This window comes from Equus caballus, chromosome 6 (genome assembly GCF_041296265.1).
Source record: "Equus caballus isolate H_3958 breed thoroughbred chromosome 6, TB-T2T, whole genome shotgun sequence".
Classification (NCBI taxonomy): Eukaryota; Metazoa; Chordata; class Mammalia; order Perissodactyla; family Equidae; genus Equus; species Equus caballus.
The window spans coordinates 49,372,122-49,395,709 of NC_091689.1; the positions used below are offsets into that span (position 1 = coordinate 49,372,122).

Consider the following 23,588-nt stretch of genomic DNA (forward strand, 5'->3'; position numbering starts at 1 on the left):
AAGGCTCTTGGGTGAGCAGCCACAAACACAGAAAGGTGCATTTTTCAACATATTTTATTTTGAATATTGCATTGTATAAGAGGCTTGGGGAAGAAGAGAAGTGTAGTAAGTTGTGAGCAAGATAAAATGCTGAAATATTATTCTTTAGCATGGCAAAGAAAAAGTGAGAGCTCTCAAAGATCAGTGACCAGCAAGAATGGTTATTATACCAACACGTGTAGAGTTCTGTAACAGAAGAATTCAGAGATGGACTAAAGGGGCTTCTCAAACTTTGATATGTGGTGTCCTTTGAGGGTCTTGCTAACTGTGGATTCTGATTCAGTATGTTTGGGTAAGGGCTGACATTCTGCATTTCCAATAGGCTTCCAGCAATGCTGATGCTGTCACTCTTCTGACCACACTCAGAGTAGCAAGGTTCTGGAGCAGCAGTTTCAACTGTAGTTCCACATTAGAAATGCCCTGGGAGCTTTCAATAACCCTGGGTGCCCAAGCCACATCCTTAGAACAAGGGTTTTCAAGTGTGGTCCTGGGTCCAGGAGTACCAGCATCACCTGGGAATTTGTTAGAAATACGAATTCTTATGCTCCACCCAGATCTATTGAGTCAGAGCCCTGGGAGTACCCTTTAGTAATCTCATCAACTGGGTGGCCCTGATGCATGTTAAGTCGGAGAACCACTTCCTTAGAGGTTCTGATTAAACTGATGCAGGTATGAGATCAGCATCCATAATTTTACTAACACCTCAGGCACCTAGGAAGTTTGAGAAGCACCCCCACCCACCCCACCGCTGCCAAAAGATGACTCTTCTATAACAGTTGTCCTAAAAGTTCAAGAATGAATGCAATTTACTTTGGTATGTTATGTCCCTTTGTGGGGGACTTTTTCTAACTTTTTCCAAGTTAGTAAATGATCTATTTGCAGTTTTTATTTTACTTGAATATTCAGTAGCACTTGACACATTTTTTCTGTAGCTGCTTCCACTGCTTGGAATAGTGTTCCCTCAGATGCCTGTGTAGCTAACTCCCTCACCTCCTTCAAGCCTTTGCTCAAATCTCACTGCCTCAATGAGGTTGGCCTTAAATCTCCTATTTAGTATTTCAGTTTTTCCCCTCTTCCCATCTCCCTGGGAATTCTAAACCCTTCTACCCATGTCTGCAGTTCTATTTTCCATAACACTCATCACCTTCTAATTTTCCATATTTTGCTTGCCTACTATGTTGATTTTATGTCTGTATATATTGTTTGATTATAGTACATGTAGTGTTTATCTCCCCCATTAGAATGTAAACTCCACAAAGGTAGCAATCTTTATTATTTTCATTCATTGATAAAGCCCAACTATCCAGAAGAGTTTTGGGCACAAATAGGCACTCAAGACTGGTTGTTGGAAGTAAGGCAGTATGGCAGTAGTGGATAAAAACAACTGGATCTGTGAGTCATTCAGGAGGTAAGTCAACAATGGTCAATTATAAACAGTAATTAATAGAATGTGAGAGATGAAAGACGAATGGAGTTAAGTTGATACTTAGATGATTGTTTGGTGATGATATTATCACACAGTGAGAGAGGGATCTCAGTAGAAAAAGTTGGTTTGGGGGTAGACTATGGATCCTATTGAGGTACCTGTGGGACGTTTGGTTAAAGAAGTAGAGTGGGCAGTTGGATATGTGGATCTGAAGTGTAGATATAGAGGCATATATTTGGGAATCATAAAAAAAAAGATAGTAATTTTAGTCACAGGACTTTTAGTATGTCTAGTGAGAAGAGGGTTGCTAGAATCATGAAGTATTATTTAATGTTCAGAAAGAGACGGTGGAGACAAAAAGAAGATTAGCAAGTATCCAGAAAGTGAGAAGGAAAATGTGTACATTATGGGAGGAACAGCAAATCCTTAAGTGATGATGGAAGAAAAAAAAAAAACAAAAATAGAAAGAGGCTGAGACTAAAGAAAAGAGAAAGAACAAAATTGATGGAATGAAGAGGAGGCCAAAGAGGATGAGATTTCTAGAAGATACTAAAAAGGATGTTCATGTATTTTAGGTACATATAATTATTTCAAAATGCAAAAAAAATGTGTGAATACTATACAAGAACATGATAGGTGGAATAAATTATCCCCATTGTCCAAGTGCTTCTGTGTGGAGGGAATAGGGGCAGGTGTCATATGATGTTTTATCACACAAGCCTCATCGAATCAGAGCTGTGCATCCTTCATGACATATTTCATGATAGTCCAGTTTACTAAAGACCTCTTCTTAAACACACATATACAGACACACACACACATACACAATCACATCAAAGATCAGTATTTCCCATTCAACACACCTAAAGTGAAATGTCCCTTATGCCCCATTTTCTATTAAAATTTGGACGAGGAAAATAACTACAGCATTCTGTCCAAAATAAACTGGAAGAGATTTCAATGAATAGGGCAAGCCACAAAGCTGCATTGTTCATCTACAGTCTTTCATTCTTTAGAATATATTTTGATCTCAGTTCTCTGTTACCTCCCATGCTCATTGTGACACCAAGAAATTTTGCAAATGTAAACATTAAATCACAGGCTTTGTGCTTTGGAGTACAGCAAGTAGCTGACTTCATCACGCCCTCCTTGCTGGCTTATAATTTGAGGAACAATTTTATTATGTAAGCAGGCTATTGAATACATGTCAAATAAAATGAGGACTGAGAACTGATTATTTACTTAGAAAAAAAAAAAAAACGATGTTTCCCACAATGAGACATTATTTACCACAAAGCAAATTCCCTTCATTTTTCTTGAAACTTTAGCACAAAATGTACTAGAAGAGTCATATTTTCCATGAGAGGAATCCATGAATATCTATAGAGCCAGGGTGGTTTTAAAAAATATGAGAACTGATATCTTGTCTGCATATGACGTGCCATGTTTGGGTAAAATAGGAGAACTTAGAAAGTATAAAGTAATTCTTAATAAAGTGAAATAGACTTTTGTAGCACCAGACATGGACTGAAACCGGCAGTTTATCTATGATAAAACAATGAATAAACATTCATTAAGGGCCCAGTTGTAATTTAGGCACTATTAGCAGTACACATTGGGTAGGGAGATTACAAGAATACATAAGTCTAACCATCTTCTATTAAAACACTCTATTTTTAATTTGTTGAATACTGGTAAAGTTTAAGACATTGTTTCCAAATTTTTAACTCCACAGTTGGAGAATTTATCAATAGCTTTTTATTGTCTGTAGCAGTATCTCAGCAGTCAGAAGCCTGTATTAAAGTCAGCAGAAAAATTGTTTTCATTTCCATCCCTATTTTCTCCAGTTTCTTCCTGTCTTCATCTTTTGAATATTAATTCATTGCCATAATAGTATTGTTAAGTTAAGCAAAGGATAGACATTGAGTATTGCTTTTCAGTAGTAACTGATAAGCTCAGAACAAGAAAACAATTTTTAAAAACATAAAATATCCTTGGTTACCTTCTCTATCATGTACGTGAACTCAATAAATCCATCAGTTCATTTGTGACTTTCTAATTACTTTTCCCCCTTATTCTTTGATGACCTTTCACTGAGAAGAGTCTGTGTGTTTTGCGTTTTGTGTGTTTCTTTTATTTCCTTGAGCTCATATCAAAGTCCTCTTCAACTTTGTCTCTTTCTCTTGCTCCCACCGACTCTGCCTTTCTCTTTTTCTTTCTCTGGATGTTGGAGGATTTCATATTGTGTTCACCATACTATCTAAAAACTTGAATTCAGAATTGAAAGCAACAAAGCAAATGATTAGAGTTCCAATTAAAGAAATCCCTGAGTTTCCTAGGATGAAAATTATGAATGATATACTGAAAGAAAAGAAAGTCATAGATCCAGATGCAAAAATCACAATTTTTAATGGGATAATAAAGAAATAAAATCTGATAAGAAGTCACAGTAGATTGAAGACTATTCAGGATGTGAAGTGATTCATGGTTTTCTTCCAGGTTTGATACAGAAGAATGAGTTTGTTCAAAGTAAACAGCATTCCACCTGGGATTAAAAATATAGTTTAAACAATAAATAAATGTGTGTAAGTACATATAAATAAATGTATACATATAGATAATAAATGTATACATATAAACATACATTTACACACATAAACAAATAACATGCATGAATGTGTATAAATATATGTACACAGATATTTAATGACCTAACAACTTACGAAACAAAGATGAGTTTTTTAAAATGAGACATTTATAAAAGCTACATATAAGCTGTAAATTCTTCATCTTAATGACTCTCAGAATAGACATTTAGTGTACATAGCTAGTCAAACCTTGTGAAGTACCAGAGACTTCTCTTTGCTTCATCTATTGTTTTATCTTCTTTAGGTTTTCATTTTCTTACCAGCTGTGTTTTCAATGGTTTCAATGTTTTCAATGTGTGTAATTTCCTTACCTTTTCCTGTGCTTTGTTTTGTCTCACTAGGAAACGGAAACACTGTTGATATTGTAAGAAACGAAGGCATATTCATCTAGAAAATAAAATAAAAATTCATCCTTATTAAAAATCTCCAACTTTCTATTGCAAGATTAAGTCAGACAATATAGATGCAGAGGTCAAATCTTTCTAATATTTTTGCAAGAGAGTCAATCACTTCTCCATTTTCTAAATCCAGAAACAACCTATTAAAGTTTAAGGCCCTTGATGACATACATTCAATTAGTAAATGACAGAATCAGAATTCAAATACTTCTTGACAAACTTTGTATGACATTCAACAAGAAAATAATAGCACTAACCTTCAAGGGAAATTTTTTATGGTCTTTAAGTCTTAGTAATTGTTTTGGAACCTAATCTATCAAGATTTTCCTATAACATTTCAGAATATTGCCCAATCCCCATCTCAAATCAAAGTCCATAGAGGTAGCATGAAATGGTAAGTCTTGGCATTAACAACAACAACAAAATAATCTGAAGCTTAGCATGGTTTGTATTTCAAGTTAAAAGGAAGCTCTTTCACATTATAGACAAAGGATTCTAATTGTTGGAAAACTCTGATAACTGGAAAATGGCCCAGTCAGAAGATATATCATAGAGTAAAAAAATCAATATATAAAATAAAACAAGTCATTGTTCAGTCTTTGAAGACTGAAGATAATTTTGGAAAATTTAGTAGCTCAGGGAGTCTTAGATATAATAGCATGTTCAGCAGCTTTAGAGCATGGTTGTTGCTTGCCTACCTTTTTCATAATAATCGTAGACTAAAGCTAGGGCTGGCTGAATGTTCGACACAAGATTGCTTTGTTCAACAGAGAAGGTGAAACTGTTTGCTGTACCAAAAACCTATAAAGACACAAATCATAAATATATCATAGCAGGTCTGAAAAAAGAAAATCACTGTGCTAATTATCTCCAGAAGTTCACGCTTCACCCAGTTAAATAGAATCAGTGTATCACTATCTTACATAACGACAAAATAGTGAGTTAGGTAACATTAAATTGTATAAAATTTTAAGTCTCATTGTTTATATTAAGGTGCAAGGAATCTAATCGAAAGCATTAGAGTAATGTAGGCATTTATGTGAATGGTAATCATATACACATAGAAAGGATGACTCTCAAACTCGTGCCAGCCTTCGTTGGAGTTCAAGTCAAACTATAAAAGAATTATACATCTCTTCTGTGACCAGACTATGTTAGATGCTGTGAGAAAAAAAAAAACAACAGAGAAATGATGCTTCTAAACTTGAGAATCATCTAGTAAGGTAGCTAAGGCACATATGTAATAACGTCAGATGTAACGGGGAAAATAGATTATCAGTGGGACAGAAGAACACTGATCATCTTTAACGCCCCATATTTTTTTTACAAACCCTGTTAAATTTGAAATAGAAGCATCCAATTATCCTCAGAAGAGAGAAAGAAAGTCATGGAAGAAAATAATTTCTCAACTTACATTTTCCAAGTAGAACAGAACATGGTCATTCTTGACTTCTGTCTTCATCACTTGGCCATTGTTTTCAAGCTTGGAATAAATTGGCAGGAAGGATGGGGGACAGATATTAAAGAATTCCAGTATTGAATGCTTCATGCATTTTATTGAACCAATGGTCAGTAATCTCTTTCATAGAATGTTCCCTTGTACCATTATGTTTTCATAAACACAAGTAGAAACTAAACAAAGAAATAGATTATGAACTATGGGAAATAATGACTAATAATTGCTATAAATTAAGAACACCATCCCTCCAGTGTTACAACAAATAAAGATGTGAACTGTGAATAAATTAAAGGATTCTATGGCTTGATTTTGCTAACAAATTATTTCCTCTATATCCTATTGCGCTTTCTGTGCTGAAAGATTAGGCTTCTCTTATTTACCTCCTCAATGGATGCCATGACTGGAGTAAATCCTGAGAGCATTTTTACATCAACAAGGACCATATTTGAGTTATTGCGAATTCCAGTATATCTGAAATTTAAAAACAAAACACTAGTTTAGACATCAGTTTAGAAAAATGACTTATCTTATGGCAAGTGTGGAGGGTGTATAGCTGGCTATGAGTCCAGAGGAAAGGAAAAAGCTGAAGAGGAAACACCTGAAGAAAGTTAATTCTAAGACATCTAAGAATAGGGATAACTAGAGTGATAATGTATGAGATAATACAAAGCAACATAAGTTGGAGTAAAGAATAAATTATCTGGACCTAGAATCTCCCTAAACCTTGATTTTAAGATTACCTGTGCCCTCAAAGTCAGAACTTATAAATGAAGCTTATAAATTTATATTACATATACATATGTCAGCCTCAGATGTGCACAACTCTTAAAGGAGATCTTTGTTTAGAACGCAAGATGTTGGCAGAATCATAGAGTAGATATGTCCCCAAGAGATCTTCTAGGTTATGTCCCTGACTCTGTATAGGATTGCTGGGACATGAAGTTAAGAGTTACACAATGTATTTAGTTCTTATCTTAGCTCTAGTGTTCAAGAGATTTTCCTTTGGAAATCCTAAGAAAAATCCCTAAGTTAATTGTGTTCAGCGTTTCTCCACATATCAACCAAGGCTAAAATACTCTTTGACATCTATAAATTATATTTTAATTCAAGAGAATTATTTTGTTTTTCTACTCTGAAAAGCAAAAATCTAAAATTTGGTCTTTACAGTTATAAAATAAACATTTGTAGGTTTTTCTCCTATAGACCTACCTGTCTTTATCTTTAGGAGGAAAAATAGCAATTGCATTGTCCAAAACTGACAGTTTTTCCATGAAAAAAAATGAAAGCATTGCTGGAATATCAGTGTGGCAGAAGCCTTCCGATTACACGTGCATACAGTACAAATTATACTTGCACAATTCTAGCTGTGATTTAGTTTAAAATGTACTAATTGTGGTGTGGACACAGAGAACTATGACTATACTACAGAAATATCACCACAACATATGAACTCATCATGGTTACCATCCTTAATATTTTGTTACTTTGCTAATGTTTAAAATAATTCTTTTTTGATATCTTACCTTCTCTCTAACCTGGGATTTGATATCAAGATGGGACACTTACCTGAGGGTTACCGTCAGGTCAAAATTACTCTGGAACATATCTGAAGAGTTTTTCTTTACCATTTCCAAGGAAAGGAAAAATCCAGATGCCTCTTTAGGTAGTAGCACATTATACCTTAGGGTAGCCTAGAAAGTATAGCAAATTATAAAAAAAATCTATTCATTTATCCTGTAGTCAAAACTGAAGGACTTCTTGTTTCTCTATTTTCATTATTAATGCACTTTATTTTACGTCTTTACCATCAAAGAATAAGGTTAAATGTAATTGTTTAGTTTTCAGAATACGCAAGAATCTTTAACAATGTAATTCAATGAAAATATCAGAATGCTTTCTGACGGTGAAATTCCGTAAGAAACTTCTCAGTTACCCAGTTAAACTTAAAGGTAAGTATCTCTTCATAAAATAACTTTCATTTTCAGCTATCAATTGGAAAATATCAATGAAAGAGTAGACATGATATTGGGAATATGCAAAATGGTAAAATACCACTTCATCTATAACTGAACAGTCTGACTCTTTTACTGGCAATCATTCGTCTCCGTCTCAGGTAGATTTCTATTACCTGGATAAATGTACAACCCCGTCCTTCCACATCTACTGTGTATTGTCCACGTGCTTTTGTTAGTTCTGAATGTTGGACCAGTAAGCGGTTGTCACCGTTAACCTGGAAAATCTCATTGGATTCTTCACTGCTAATGGTGACAGTGTTTTGATCCTTAGAAAAGGTTAGCACCACGTAGCGGGTTATGGCAAGAAGACAGACAGCAGTGTCCTGCACAGAACAGCACAAGCAACAATCCAAGTTCAGTTATGATGCAGCATCTATCATCATTTGACCATGAACTTTAAATCAATCCATAGAAATATTCCTAAGACAGATCAATAGAATACCAAGAAGCAATATCCTAAACAATAGGAAAATATATTTGTTTGTGCTAGTTGTTGCCATTTAAATTAATTTTCTCCAACAAATCTTCATTGGATTTTAGTTTTCTAAAGAATTTTATAAAGTACAATCTCTGTTGTTGAAAATAATGCCAAATATTTTCTAAAAAATTAAGCTGTTGTATAAGTCCACTGCCTTGGGTAATGCTTATGCCCAACTATCTTCAAAGAAGGGAAGTCAGAATCAGGAAAGGATGTTGGGAGATTCACTGACATATGGTTTTACTCAGAGACTAAGACAAAAAAAAGGAAAGTAAAGAGGGAAGTGACTATTTTCCTTGTGGGAATAAAACTGCATATCTTTGCATTTAAAGTTTTTTTCCTGTTAAGAAAAGACATGAATCATTGTTTTTCATATCCATTTCTTGTGTTATTCATTCATTTCATTTGCTTTTCCCAGTGTGTAGACCACAAAAATAGACAGAAATATTTCTTCTTGGTCGATACATAGTTTGACCATGCCATCATCAGATATCTAACTTACCGTCAAGACACTGGGGCTTATGACAACAATCTCTTCTAGACTTACATTTTATTGTTACTGTGTAAATGGAGATATAAATCAGGCATAAATTCCTTGAAAAGGGACCTTATTTTATTCATTTGTGTATAGAGAATTTCTAGTAGAGTGCCAACTGCCCAATAAATAATTGTTGACTAAATAAAATAAGATTTATAATGACAAATAGTCTTCACCTCAGAAGGTATTTTCTATGATTATCTCTGTTATCTAGATCATTGTAGAATGGCATCTTTTGCATTAAACATATTGTTATTAATGTCAGACCCACACCAATCACCTGGGTGGAAGAGAAGCCTCCATGGGAATTCATCTGTTGGGCAAGCCACTGCACAATCTTGCTAGCATAGGTGAGGTCAGGAGTTTTCCGGGAAATGACAGCCAACAGCACATAGCAAGTCTTCTCAGTCTCAGCAGAAGGTGCTCGGGGAATAAAGGATGGGGATGCTTCTGTCTTGGGTTTCTTTGCTCTTTCCCAATATATCACATCATCTGAGAAAAAGGAAGAATTTTCACACAATTTCTACAAAGAGAGGTGAGTGGCCATAATAATAATGCAAATTCCACTCTTGACCTCTGTTATGGGCTGAATTGTGTCCCTTAAAATTCATATATTCAAGCCCTACTCCCCAGAACCTCAGAATGTGACTACATTTGGAGATGGACCTTTAAAAAGGTGATAAGTTAAGATGACGTCATTAGGGTGGACTTTAATCCAATACAACTGGTGTCCTTATAAGAAGAGCAAATTTGGACACATGAAAGGGACACTAAGGATGCACGCACAAAGGAAAAACCTATGTGAAGACAGAGGGGAAAGATGGCCATCTGAAAATCAAGGAGAGGGGCCTCAGAAGAAACCACCCCAGCCAATACCTTGATCTTGGAATTCTAGCCTCCAGAACCATAGAAAAATAAATCTCTATTGTTTAAACCACCCAGTCCATGGTATTTTGTTATGGCAGCCCTAGCAAATTAAAACCACTTCAAATAACAACTTCCTAAGGTCAAAAGTGGTATGTGATTAAGTTTCACACATAGTTTTTATAATCTATGGCATGCCCAACTTGCTTGATTTCCTTTACTTCACTTGTTTGAGAAGAAACTAGCAGGGAAAAAAGGGAAATAGAAAATATACAGTGCTCTTTAGAGATAAAGAGCCACTCAGAAGTTCCTTAATAGAAACAGAAATATGCTAGTGAAGATGGGGTTCCTACATGATTGCTAAGGAAGTTTCATCACTTTATTCTCAAGGTCATCTCCATTAGCAAAAGGGAATAATAATACTTACTTATTTTTGTAGAAGATTGATCCAGGATCTGCAGTAAGGATTCCACCTGCTCCTCTTTTCCAGCTAATGCAAAAGCATAAGCTAGAATTGCATGATTATAGCCATTAGTGACACCATTTTCCAATGCTTCCTCTAGGCAAAAGAGCCCATTTCGTAAAGCAGGAAACTAGTTATGAAGAAGAATAATATATTTTAAAATAATATCTGAATACTTTATAAGCTTTTTGAATATTTAAACTGATCATTCTTTACAATGCATATATCCTTGAAGTACATTTTACATGCAAACCTGTTCATATACATACATATGCATCATACTTTATAAATATTGTCAAAATTAATTTCTAATGAATGTTTAGTATTTGAGAAATAAAATTTAAGTAGTATGAAAATGGCAGTCTCTATATCTGATCAGTCATATTTTTAGCTACTAATATAAATTTCTTCCATGTGGCAAAGCATACAAATTTATTTTTAGGTCTACGATTTTACTCTGATGCCTAAAATAGAGACCTATATTTCTAAAGCAGATTTTTGAGATATATTAATGACTCTGAAAATTCCTAGTATCTTAGTTCAGGAATAGATTTTGCAATCAGTTAATCTGAACACTGGATTGGGAGGTAGCTGAAATGAATCACACAAGTTGAAAATGTTTACACACTGACTTGGTTAGACAAACAAAATACTACATTATAATTATACTTAGATCTCAATCTGAAATTCATGGCTGAACTTCAGGAGATATGTAAATACTTGAAATGGTATGAAAAACTTGTGTATGTGTATGTATGTATATTCTCCCTATGGAAAAACTCAATAGTGTTCATCAAAGGTTTCTATGAATCAAAAAAGTTTGAGTAGCCTAGATTTAAAGAGTGGTCATGAATGAAATATTCTCTTGATGCTTCATTCAGTCTAAGAATTTCAAATCACTCTGAATCCATAGTCCATTTAATGTGCATTCAGTTGACTGAAACTAAAAGCTGATGAGAATCCATACAGTGAAATTGAGCCCAGCTTCAAGGAATGCTCCAACAATGTATGCGGTGAGTAAAATGTCCTCTTCATCTCCACCCTAAACACAAAGGAACAATGAGTCATTTAGGGTAGTAGAGCACAGAAGAATAGCTATGCTTCTGAAGTGAAACTAGATATGAAAGAAACACTGGAACAAATGTCATTATTCATAAAACATCTAAAAACGTGTAATTTTTAAGTTAAGTGGTTAATAACCATGCTATCTGAGCAAGAATCCATCAAGATCCAATGTAGTAATGAAATAAAATGTACAACTAATCTCAAGTATACTTAACGACATATATAATCATATTTATGTGGCCTGGCATTAAGCATGAATTCTAAGCAATTCATATGACCCTATTTTACTCTATTTAGTAATAATTTGAAAAGCAAGCAAAGAATTTTTGATGGAGTAGAATAGAAAGTTTCTGTGAAGCTTCTTGAACATCCCTGGAAAAGTATCCTAAGAAGTAACAATAGTCGGGTCTCATAGATTCTTACAGTGTAAAACTAGAAAAGCATTTATAAATTTTGTGGTTTGCAAGCTGTGTTTAAAAATTCCATGGGGAACTTAAGCATTAAATAAACTAGTATTCACATAAGAGATTCTGATTTAAATAGTCAAGAATAAGATAGAAGGAAATTAATTTTAATGGCTGCTCTAGTGATACTGATGCACATAGTGGGTCTGAGATCCAGTGATCTAATATAAACCTTTCATTTTATCTATTTAAGCAAAAGATAATCTCTCTCTTCTTCAGAAAAATGAGTGTTTCCAAGGAGCTCAGTTTTTAAGGTGCAAATAACTGTAGATGGTGGACACTAAAATAAGATGTGGGGATCCAGAGCACATTTAAATTATAACAAGTTGTATTATCATTCCTCTGCAGTATAAGTTTTTGGTTTTTCCCTTGCTTCTTACTCCCTCTCAATTCAAAACGCACACACACACATACACACGTTTAATTACAGGAAAAAGATTAGATAAGATCAATTCAAAACGCACACACACACATACACACGTTTAATTACAGGAAAAAGATTAGATAAGATCAGACAAACCAAAGCAGTGATCAGTAATGATTCCAATAAGAATAAAGATGTGGAGAAGATGTTTTAGAAGAGGACATAAAAAATTCTCTTTTTTCTGTATAGGAACAAGAGCACTTCTCCGTTACAGTCCTCTCATTGTGAAGAATAGTTTTGGAATAATTTAAAGATATTTTATCCATGCTACATAATAGTAAAGCAATTTGAAAACAATTTACATGAAAATTAAATACCGTACAGCTATTCATATATATTTTGAAATAGACTAGCTTTATATTCCAAAATCCAAGAATAGGAGCAGTGATTAAGAACGATACAGAGGAACGGCCCAGAATATTTCAGGGGCTATCAAGTCATGCTAAAATATCACGATCTGGGATTGTGTTTCCAGTGGGAAGCACAAAGATGAGGGAAATAAAAGATACAGAGGGTGGTTTGGGGGTGAACATCTATCAGCAAAGAAAGGAAATTAAAAGGAAGGGTGAATGCTAGGTGATTTACCTATATATGGACAGGAAAAGGGAAGGAGTGAGTACTATCAAGAACATATTTCATTTCATTGTATTTTGACCCAGGGCCAGCTTGCCTTCATGCCTTGACTTGAAAGGGTATTGGAAGAATGCTTCATTGAAATGACATAAATTACTAGATACTCTCCCTGAAATTTCTGGCCATCCATAAATAGCAATCAATTACTTAATCAAGCCCACCCTCCCTTAAAATATTGTCTGGATCCAAATTTCTTAATTCTTCCTCTCTAGATTCCCTTTCTCTCCTCTCTCTCCTGTTTCTAGTTTATCTACTGAAGGATGCTGGTTCTATGGAAGGACTAAAGAGAGCAAGGCAAACAATAGATTCATGAGGAGTTATATGTAGGCTGTGGTTAACATGCATACAGCAGGAATTACCTGTTGACCACTACACCACAGGCCTATCATTACAGCAGACTCAGAAGAGGTAATATTCACATGAAAAATATTCATGTACCAGATAAGCCAGAGATAGGGAAGGTAGGCAATGAGAAGAGGCAAGGAAAGCCTAGTTCTGTTAGTCTCTCACCTCCCAGGCATTGTTGAAAAGTTTGCCATCACTTTTAAAGCACCCATTACTTCTCTGTTGGCTTGAAAGCCAGATCAAAGTCTGTTTTTGAACTTGTTCATCAATGAAAACATATTTCTTCATTCTCTCTAATGTCTTAAAAGTAAGGGCACTGAGCCTGTAATGCAAATCACCAGTTAGACAAAAGTCAGATAAGAAAGAAATGATGTCATCTACTCAACAGGTTCATCACCATTGTTCCCTTTGGATAACAGCTGCATCTAATTTGACTAATGTTGACTGCAATGAGTCTTTATTGATAGTGGCTCTTCCCTTTGGGTCAGTAAATGTTTTAAATAGCAGTATGTGAAAATAACTGTATGTAATTTTCAGCATGTTTATACACAAAGTTTTTGCTATATAGTTTATCAATTATCCATATGTGGAGACAGAATAAGTCTAATTAGATACTTTGGGGCCTTCTAGATTTACTCTCCTGAATCTATGTGGGACCTTGAGAAGTGTAGACCAAGATGTGCCATTTTCCATGGAGTTAACAATTTGTGGACGTACAGGAGGGTGTCATTAAACAATAAGACTCCTAAGCAAATTACCATAAGACTCTAGGTATATTGTTGCATTAGAATCGGAATAATCAAATATTTTAGTTTTATCTCATTCGCCTCTGTAAATTCGCTTTGAAATCCACTTTGCTTCCAACCTTCCACCAAACTCAACTCCCCTCACTCCTTCCCAAGACCTCCTCAAATCATTGCTATATTATTTAAAATAAAATTTTCATCTCTCACCATAAGCTTCCTTTCTGATTCCTCTGCCAAAACACACTATATGAACCATCAGAGTTTTTGAAAGACAACTGCTTTTGATAACCTAAAACACAACATTGTAGGAAATTATTTTTTTAATCTAAGAAAGTTAGAAGAAAAAGAATGGTATAGTGGCAAGCCCTGAGTTTTTCTGTTAGACACAAATTATGAGGATTATCATTTAAATTTTAATTTCTGAAACTCAGGTTCTCTATCCATAGTGAAAAACCAAAAATAACCCTCCTACCTTATGGGTTTTTAAAGACAAATAAGATACAGCATATGACTATGCCTAGTTCAATAACTGGCACTTACTAATTGTTTAATACCTTTTCTTTAAGGTTATTTTACTTCAGTGTTATCTTTCTGAAAATAAAACCCAAAGAAATTATACCCTCAGACTTTTCTTTAATATCATATTTTACAAGGATTATACACCCCTTTTTACATATAAATCCAATCACTTCATTGAGATGGAACGCAATTGAGCAAAAAAATACAGAAGTTGATAAACAAAATTTATAGCTATAACAACAACAAACAAGGTAGCTTGGCAAAATATTAGGCATTAAAAGAAAAACCGAGCTCATAATTTGAAACGTTACAGTTCTGAATTGTGAAACTTGAATGACCACACGGATACTGAAGGGCAAAAAACGAAAAACCAAAAACATAGCTAGGACCTAGAGTACCTCAGTTCAGATCCACTTTTTCCCCATGAGACTACCTGATAATAACAGCTTTATGACATCTTGGTATTAGTGACAACAGATTTCACCTATTATAGGCAGAAAGTATTTGAATCTTCTCACCTTTAGATAAGAAAAAGAAAGCCTTAGATTTAACTTCCTCTGTCAATTGTTTAGTAGCTTTCAGATAGTCAAGGACATAGGTATCAGATGCCACCAGGGCAATGTTCTGCTCTCCACATCCATAGGGCATTTGGAGAAGATTCTCTAGATTCTGCATTGTAAGCCCTAGAATATCCCCTAAAAATGGAAAAAACAGAAAGTTACTATGGCTTATAGTTGGCAGCTCAACATTAATAACCATAGATAAAAGAGGCATAGTGGAAGTAGGAAATATTTTAAATCGAATTTAAAAGGTGGAAACAAGGAAAAATTCTCATGAAGTAATTCTGAAGATGAGATATGGATAATGGGTGAAGTTAAAGGAGTTTCTGGTATGAAAAATATTTCTGAAAATCTCATGACCAGAAGGAGGGGAAAGTTAGGAAAGTGTGTCTGTTTGCTTGCCTGTTTGCTTTTAGAGAAACTGACCCGATGAACCATAAGCTGTAATCCATCCTCTCCCCCAAAGCGTTAATTTTAATGATAGACAAATAAGTTTATTGTAAAACAAATTTCTCCTATTACTGAGTAAATTTCCAGCATCTCTAACAAGCAAAGTTTATTCTGATTCTCCAAAGAGGAATTTAATATTTCAGATCAATGGGCTACAATAAACCCCTTTGTTTTCTAAACACCAGTTATCATCTACCAGAACAAATGTTTCCTAGGGTCATAGCTTTGAAAATGACACTTTAATCCTCTCAGATCCCATACGGAAATAAGCATAGAAAATCCTCAACAATTCCCTCCAATTGATAGCTTAAGAAAGTCTCTCCATCCCGTTATTTTAAGGATTTTTTTTGAGATTACTTCAATCAAGACTTTCAAGACAGTGTGAAACACAAGTTTGACCAACCTACCCACAACAGTGAAAAAGGCCCTTGCTGATTCTTCTACCACATTGTCTGGCAAATCCAAAACTACCTGCTTGGAGGCTTTGGCACCTGGAAAGAAAAAAACAATAAAATAAATAATGTAATGGTTTCCTTTTATAAACAATAGCAGCGAGATTTGTGAGACAAACGTATTAAGAAATATATTGCATTATTTATTTTTACTTTACACGTCGCTTGTTAGCAGAGACACAATTGAAGTTTTGATCCAGTTCAGAATAACAATACATTCAGAAAATGGTATATATATCTGTGTGTTAGAGAATGGCTCCAATTCTCCATTAGTTTAGTGCCTAAACTATTTACGTATGAAAAAAAATGTAAGAAACTACTAACTGACATATAAAACAGCACACACAAAAAGTAAATCTCGAAGACTGCTATTAGACATTAAAATCAAATTATCATCAACCAGATAAAACAATGCTCATAATGACCATAAAGCAGGTGATTGAGGGGCCGTGATTTATCTACGGGCTCTCTCATCCCAAGTGTACAAAAGCAAGGATTACATTGTGTGCTATTTGGGCATAATATTTCCCACTGTCCAATATTGTGCCACAATCATATGACAAGAGGAGCCCAAAATATACAAGATGAGAAAAATAGGCTGAGGCATATCGGTGTCTTAGGTAAACTAAAAGAAAATCTCATAAATATACTTTTTGTTTGCTAAAATTATACAATGAACATAGGGCAGGAAATAAAATCCTTCATTAGGTGTTTAGAATGAAACCACTGAGGCACTCAGTATGGCAAGTGGACTAGTGTAGAAGGAGATAGAATAAATTGATCCTTTGGATAAACTTACTTTATGACTAATTTGACCACCTAAAAGATCTTCTTACCTTTTGTACAGATAAGGAAACTTTGAGTCATTTCTTTTTCAATACCTTCAGGCTGTCAAAAAGTAAACAAAAACAAGCACAAAATAATGAGTCTGGGTCATCTTTCCATGAAGGAAAAGTAATCCAGCGTCAGCTCACATAGACATGGCTGGCACATGTTTGTCCCTGGGACAAGATCCATTTATTGTCCACTTCTTTTTACATTTGGAAGTCACTGTACGTTACTAATACTCATTTTAGGCCCTATGTTCCCTTAGTTCGGACAGAGATAACTTTAATGTCATCAAGCGACACTCTCAACTCCTCGGATCCTGTCTAACATCTCTAGTAGATAAACAAAGCATTTTGCAGAGTAGAAACATGCCAAGAGGTGAGGTGAGAATGCTCCACTGATAAGCATTGATTCTTTTTGATAGTGATGGGAACTATACAGGCATGTAGGACAAGTAGATTTGTCTCTTGGGTTTGAGACTCAGTCAGAAAAAGGTAAGGGAACAGGAATAGGTGTACAGGAAACATTACAAGTCAGTAGCAAACAAAAACTCATCAAGCCTGTTTCAAGTGTCAAGTTGTTCTATCCTGGGTCAAGTACTAGTTAAAGAAAGGATGAGTTTTATTGCTATTTTAATTCATTAAAAATGACATCTTGGGGGCCGACCAGTAGCGTAGCAATTAATTTTGTGCTCTCTGCTTTGGTGGCCCGGGGTTCAACAGTTCAGATCCAGGTATGGACCCACACACCACTTATCAAGTCACGCTGTGGCAGGCGTCACACATATAAAGTAGAGGAAGATGGGCAAAGATGTTAAGTCAGGGCCAATCCTCTTCAGCATAAAGAGGAGGATTTGTGGCGGATGTTAGCTCAGGGCTAATCTTCCTCAAAAAAAAAAAAAAAAAGACATATGTCAAAAGTAACTATGGTCAATTAACTGTCTCTTCAAGGAGAATGTATTTTAATATTTAACTTATTAGCCACTGTCTATTTCTTATCTGGAAGAGCTCTATAATTTTGCATGTACATACCTCTACCAATAAACTTTTGATCACAGTATCTTTCCAGTTCGGATTTTGCTGTGCAGACGCTTCATCTGGGCAAGCACTACTTTGTTTGGACTCAGCAACTACAGTGATGTTGACTTTCCCTGTAAAAAAAATTCCCAAGTATAAGTTAAATTGACCATTGGCCCCTTCTGTAATGGGAAATGGTAAGAGTCTGTGAACCATATCTTGAATTGGATGAACTAAATCCTGTTATCATATTTATGCCCAGACCAAAATAACTTGCTCTTTCTCCTGCCTGGAGATAATTTGGTATGTTCTCCTTTACCTGTTTTAAGATTCCTTATATTAAATAAGTGATTCATTTACTTAATTAGAACTGAAGAAATTTTGAGGAAAAATAATATTCTGTCAAGCCAACGGAGCCAATTCCTTGATAGCAATTGTTTATAAAGATTTCATATGACAACATGAAGATATAACATCAGATAACCAGGGCTCCTAACTTTCCCCAATATCAAACAAACAAAAATAGTAAAATATGACATAGTAGAAAGGGCACAAGATTTAAATCAAGTGATAGAAATGAATCCGTTGTTTTTAATTCCCTGTGACATCAGAGGTCACATAGTTACAACTTATTGCCAGTTTCCTTACTTGTAAAATTAGAGTATTGAAAAAGATAATTCTTTTGGTTTAATATTTCCTGTATGCCTATAAACCAACATGCATAATCAATATACTGTTCTGCTTTTTGTTTGTTGCTGTGTTTTGTTTTAGAAAGCCTTTGATAATCCACTCATAGAACTTTGTCCACCACTTAATGCCATAAAACCATACAAATTAGTACAGTGTTCTATCTCAGTTGACAGGGTAAGATTTTTGAAGACCTTGTGTAGTTAGAAAAAATGAGAGATTTAAAATCTAATAGGAAAACTAGTCTAAGGCAGACCGATGTCACAGGTGAAGTAAAATGATCTCATAAACGTACTATTTGCTGCTAAAATAATACTGGATATGAGACATGAAATAAAGGAAATTTTAAGGACAATTTTTAAATTTAGTGATAATGAGTGTCGTGCATCTACCACATCTAGCATTCTGTTTACTAGACTCTTTTTAGCTTTTCCTTTCCCTTATATTTTTAACAAGAAACTTTAAAATTTATTTTTCTATACTGCAGATAATATATGCACTGAGACAATAGTTTTCTCAGTGTTGATCTCCACCCAAGTTTTCGGTGTCTCATAATGTATTTAGTAAATTTGCAAATCCTGGCAATCATTCTAATTGAGAAGCAATTTTTGTATAGTTGACACAGGTTCTTGATGATAGGCGAAGCAGCAAGTGAGAAGTGAAGGAATTAGGCAGCATTAAAGAAAATAGGGCTCTCATTTGGGATAGGATGTACGGATTTGATAGGTTATGTAAATTAGCATTTATATTGTATTTCAATCACATTATGCTTCTAAACAAATGAAGGGTGATTTTGCTCTACGCAAGCATTAGCAACCAGAAATTAGATTACAAAGACAGAATTTTTAATTGAGAATTCATAAAAAAGAGAATTAAAAAGGTGAAAGGGAAAATTATGTTTTTATAGAGAATTTAAGGAAAATAAACAGAGTCAGTAAAAATAGGCTGGTTTTCCAGACGAGATTGGCATAGACGCATAGCTGCCTTACCCAGTTTCTTAGGTGTAAGAGTCCAGACATATGTTTTCCTCTCTCCAGCTTGGATAACTTCACTGCCATTGTTCTTAGGGGTGCTGATATTTGCCTCAAAAACTGGAGATGGTTCCAGTTGAACAGATATCTAAAAAAAAATAAGTTATGGCAATGAGCGTGGCACTCAATACTTTGCTGTTACTATTCCTCCTCTCATCTTGAGAAAATTTTGTTTTATTTATTTTGTTCTAAGTTAGAGAAAATAAAAGACACCAACTGACTCCTCTCACAAGAAGATAAATATGGTAGAACACACATCATTACGAAATGACATTCTCAAAAGAGTATTTGAATCATTGCCGTGAATTAAAGCAATTGTTTTTAAAGAGTATGGAAACAAATCTTACCACATTATAGTACCATTTTGCATTTGAGAATAAAAAGAATATGGCAATATTAAGGGAAAATATTAAAGAATCTTTTGACCTTGTTAGATTTTGTCTCCAGATCAAAGGGAACAACCTACCTCTACACATGTATTCAGGTAGCTGAAGATATTGACAATCAAATCAGATCGTTCATTTCGAACAACTGAAAAGGGCAAGGTCATTTCAACAAAGAAAGATTGGGAGACTTCCAGAGTAGTTGTTGATGAAATGCCAAATCCAGCATCACCATTCACACAGAAGCCATTTGCCTCCCATTGGGTTATAGTATCAGGGATGAGGAATGAAAGATTTGCTGAACCTGAGGAACTACAGGGAGATATTATTGGCAAAATGCATTCTTTGTCTAAATCAGGAACCTAAATTTAGTCAAGAGGAAGCAAAAAAAACCCATTAACTGAAAGTTAAAAATGAGTTATAGTGTTTGGACAGGGAATTAGATAAAAATCTTGAGAGGTGGATTTCTATAAAATTTAACCTTAAAAAGTCATGTTTCTTTAAACACCACATTATTTTCAAAAAAATTGAGGAAGCTTACATCTATCTGCATGAAGTTAATAGCTATGAAACAATGCTAGAGAAAAAAATAAAATAAATTATGTGCTCAGTACATACATATAAATAGTATTGTACATTTTACAAATATGGTACTGCTTTATATATCCAGAAATAAAGTTTAAGAAATAAAAACAAGAGGAAAATAGAAATAAAGTCACATAGGAGAGAAAACCATTAAACCTCACTCAACACTGACGAGGTCCCATATCCATGTCTCTGGAAAGTATGTTCTTACTGTTTCCATCATAGCCCGTTCTACATAGTTAACATTCTTCTCCGTGACTCCATCAACTAAAAGAAAAGGGAAATGTTTTATTTAGGGAGAATAAAAATATGCGTTTCAATGACACACACCTTTAAGCTATGTCTTCAACCACACGTGCTCAGTGTAAAACAATATAGGGATTTGCTCCTGGGCCTCATTGCCAGTAAATGGATATCTCAACCTAGGCATCAGCATTTTGATGCTCACATCTTTCCCAATGTTAAAAACAACAACAACAAAGAAACAAAAATAACAAACAATCAGCCTACATTGTTCCTCTACAGCCAAATTTAGAGAAAGTGATGTCTATTCACTGAGTCAAGTTTCTCATCAGACATTCAGGTGTCTGCCACAAAGCAATCTGCTGTCTGCCGATTCTACTATGCTAACATTACTTTTGCTGAAGTTTCCAATGACATTAATATTGCTAATTCTAAAGAACACTTTCTTTCACTTGCTGGCCTCTAGGCTATATTGGGCATTCTTAAACACTGCGTCCTCAAAACAGTCACTATTGTTAACCTCCATAACGCCACATCCTTCTAGTTTTCTTCTAATCTTTTTTTGTCGGTCTCATTCTGTCATTCTCGTTTGAGGATGTAATCTCCTCATTGTTGACTTGTTCCTAAGAGTTCTGCTCTAGGTCTTCTTTTTCTTACTATGCATTGTCTCTGCATCGACATCCTCACACATGGCTTCATGACAATATCTATGGTGATGTCTCCTAATCTATGTCTTCCATCTGGACCTCTCTTTTGAGCTTTAGACTTGTGCATGCAACACCTTCGTGCATATTCATTTTTGAATGCTTTATGTGCATTTCAGGTGAAACTTTTCTGAAAGGAAACTCATTACAATAGTCCCCCCTTACCTGCAGTTTCATTTTCCACAATTTCAGTTATCTATGATCAACTACTACCCAAAAATAGTAAATGGAAAATTCCAGAAATAAACAATTCATAGGTTTTAAATTGTGTGCCATTCTGAGTAGTGTAATGAAATCTCATGCTGTCCCTCTCCATCCCACCCAAGGTTTGAATCACCCCTTTGTCCAGTGCACCCCTGCTGTAAAGGTCTACCCACCCATTAGTCACTTAGTAGCCTTCTTGGTTATGAGATTGATTGTCAGGGTATCAGAGTGCTTGTGTTCAAGTAACCCTTATTTTACTGAATAATGATCCCAAAGCACAAGAATAGTGATGCTGGCAGCTCAGATATGCCAAAGAGAAGTCATAAAGTGCTCTTTTAAGTGAAAAGGTGAAAGTTCTCAACTTAATAAAGAAAGAAAAAAATCGTATGCTGAGGTTGCTAAGATCTATGGTAACTTTTATTAGAGCATATTGTTATAATTGTTCTATTTTATTATTAGCTGCTGTTGATCTCCTACTGCCTAATTTATAGGTTAAACTTTATTGTAGGTATGGATGTATAGGGAAAAACACACTAAATATAGGGTTCCGTACTAACTGCAATTTCAGGCGTCCACTGCGGGTCTTGGAACATATCCACTTGGATGGGGGGGACTACTGTATATCCCCCCTGCTCCTCTGAAGTATTTCCTATTTCCATGAAAATTCAAAAGCCCATCTACTTATCCAAATCGAAAGTTTAAGATTTGTCCTTGACTCCTCTCCCCAATCCTGCATTTCCCATAACCAACCAAATGAAAATAGCTTAAAAGCAACTCTCAAATCCATCCATATTTCTATATTTCCACTGTCTTTTCATAATTGTCCAAGCACCAGTGTCTCTCAACTTAATTACTAGTGTTTATAACATTGCATATAGAAAGTCTTAGCCCAAGGCCAAATCCCTTTTCCACAGAGCCGTCAGAAATATCTTTTAAAAACACCTATTAGGTTGTCTGCTTACAACTTGCCAATAGTGTATTATCGCATTAGAATGAGTACCAAACTCTTTAAACGCCCGACAAGGTCTTCATGATGTGTCTGTCTATCCCTCTCGCTTTAGTCATCTTCACTCTTGTCCTTGAACCATACCTTCTGCCATTCTGAAGTGCATTCAGTTTCTTACCTTACATTTCATAGTACTTTCTTCTCTGCTTGGAATGCCCTTCTAACTCTTTTTGTGATGTATTGTCATTCATCTTTCAGGTCTCAGCATAAACGCTACTTCTTCCAGGAAGGCATAACAGGCCCTTGAGAAATTTAGGTCTCTTCTATTCCTATTACTTCCATTTGTGCAGTCTTTTCAGGTTTTTGTAATTATCTGTTTTACTATAACACTTTCCTGTTAGACTAAAAGTTCTAGGAAGTAGAGAGTAAGCCACTGTATTTACAATATGTAACTCAGCTCCTGGCCTCAATAAATGTTTGTTGAGTGAATTAAAAAATTAATAACTGAAGAAAGAAGAGATTAAAATGGGTGACTTTCGGTTTCAGTACATTTTATTCAAAGATACTAAAAAGTTTAGATGTTTCTGATAAAGTTCACTAAATATGGTTTAATCTAGTAGCAGAAAAGTAGATAAGTTCAGCCTCTTGACTAGGACTTCAAAGTGGTTTCAACTTCTGGACTTTATAGGGCTTCTTGAATACTCACTGAGTCTACTCTCCTGTAAAGCTGTCAGGCCTTTAATTTTTCTCAAGCCGAGTTTCTGATACTCATATTCAGGATCAGCCCCACTGCAATTACTGCACCACTCTCAATGTTAGGCCAGAGGGATTTAAGAACAGTATTCAAGTATTTTCAGATCTGGAGTACAGCTTTGACTTTGGCTCTGTTTTGATGGCCTTGTTTCATTTTACTTCCCTGACTAAATTTCTGTATTGGAAATCTGCCTAATGACCTTACTTATCTAAGACTACTGC

General features: G+C 35.0%; 1 protein-coding gene across 2 annotated transcripts in view; it reads right to left on the reverse strand.

The window, feature by feature from the left end:
• Positions 1 to 3,849: 3,849 nt before the first annotated feature.
• Positions 3,850 to 23,588, reverse strand: part of LOC100061827 (ovostatin homolog 2) — a 41,224-nt gene continuing 21,485 nt past the window's right edge. The window contains exons 18-36 of one of the 2 annotated variants that reach the window (XR_011439677.1): positions 20,678 to 20,783; positions 20,015 to 20,243; positions 19,507 to 19,636; positions 17,846 to 17,964; positions 16,823 to 16,874; positions 15,942 to 16,025; positions 15,043 to 15,219; positions 14,213 to 14,294; positions 13,425 to 13,581; positions 11,296 to 11,370; positions 10,293 to 10,458; positions 9,282 to 9,493; positions 8,099 to 8,308; positions 7,537 to 7,661; positions 6,351 to 6,441; positions 5,926 to 6,143; positions 5,210 to 5,312; positions 4,425 to 4,500; positions 3,850 to 4,010 (exon numbers count right to left, since the gene is read on the reverse strand). Coding sequence is in view for 1 of the 2 variants with exons in the window: in XM_014740733.3 (XP_014596219.2) it covers positions 4,451 to 4,500; positions 5,210 to 5,312; positions 5,926 to 5,994; positions 6,351 to 6,441; positions 7,537 to 7,661; positions 8,099 to 8,308; positions 9,282 to 9,493; positions 10,293 to 10,458; positions 11,296 to 11,370; positions 13,425 to 13,581; positions 14,213 to 14,294; positions 15,043 to 15,219; positions 15,942 to 16,025; positions 16,823 to 16,874; positions 17,846 to 17,964; positions 19,507 to 19,636; positions 20,015 to 20,243; positions 20,678 to 20,783 (2,237 nt within the window). In the remaining variant the exon portion in view is untranslated. The remainder of the gene's footprint in view (positions 4,011 to 4,424; positions 4,501 to 5,209; positions 5,313 to 5,925; positions 6,144 to 6,350; positions 6,442 to 7,536; positions 7,662 to 8,098; positions 8,309 to 9,281; positions 9,494 to 10,292; positions 10,459 to 11,295; positions 11,371 to 13,424; positions 13,582 to 14,212; positions 14,295 to 15,042; positions 15,220 to 15,941; positions 16,026 to 16,822; positions 16,875 to 17,845; positions 17,965 to 19,506; positions 19,637 to 20,014; positions 20,244 to 20,677; positions 20,784 to 23,588) is intronic. The other variant, XM_014740733.3, reaches the window with a different exon arrangement.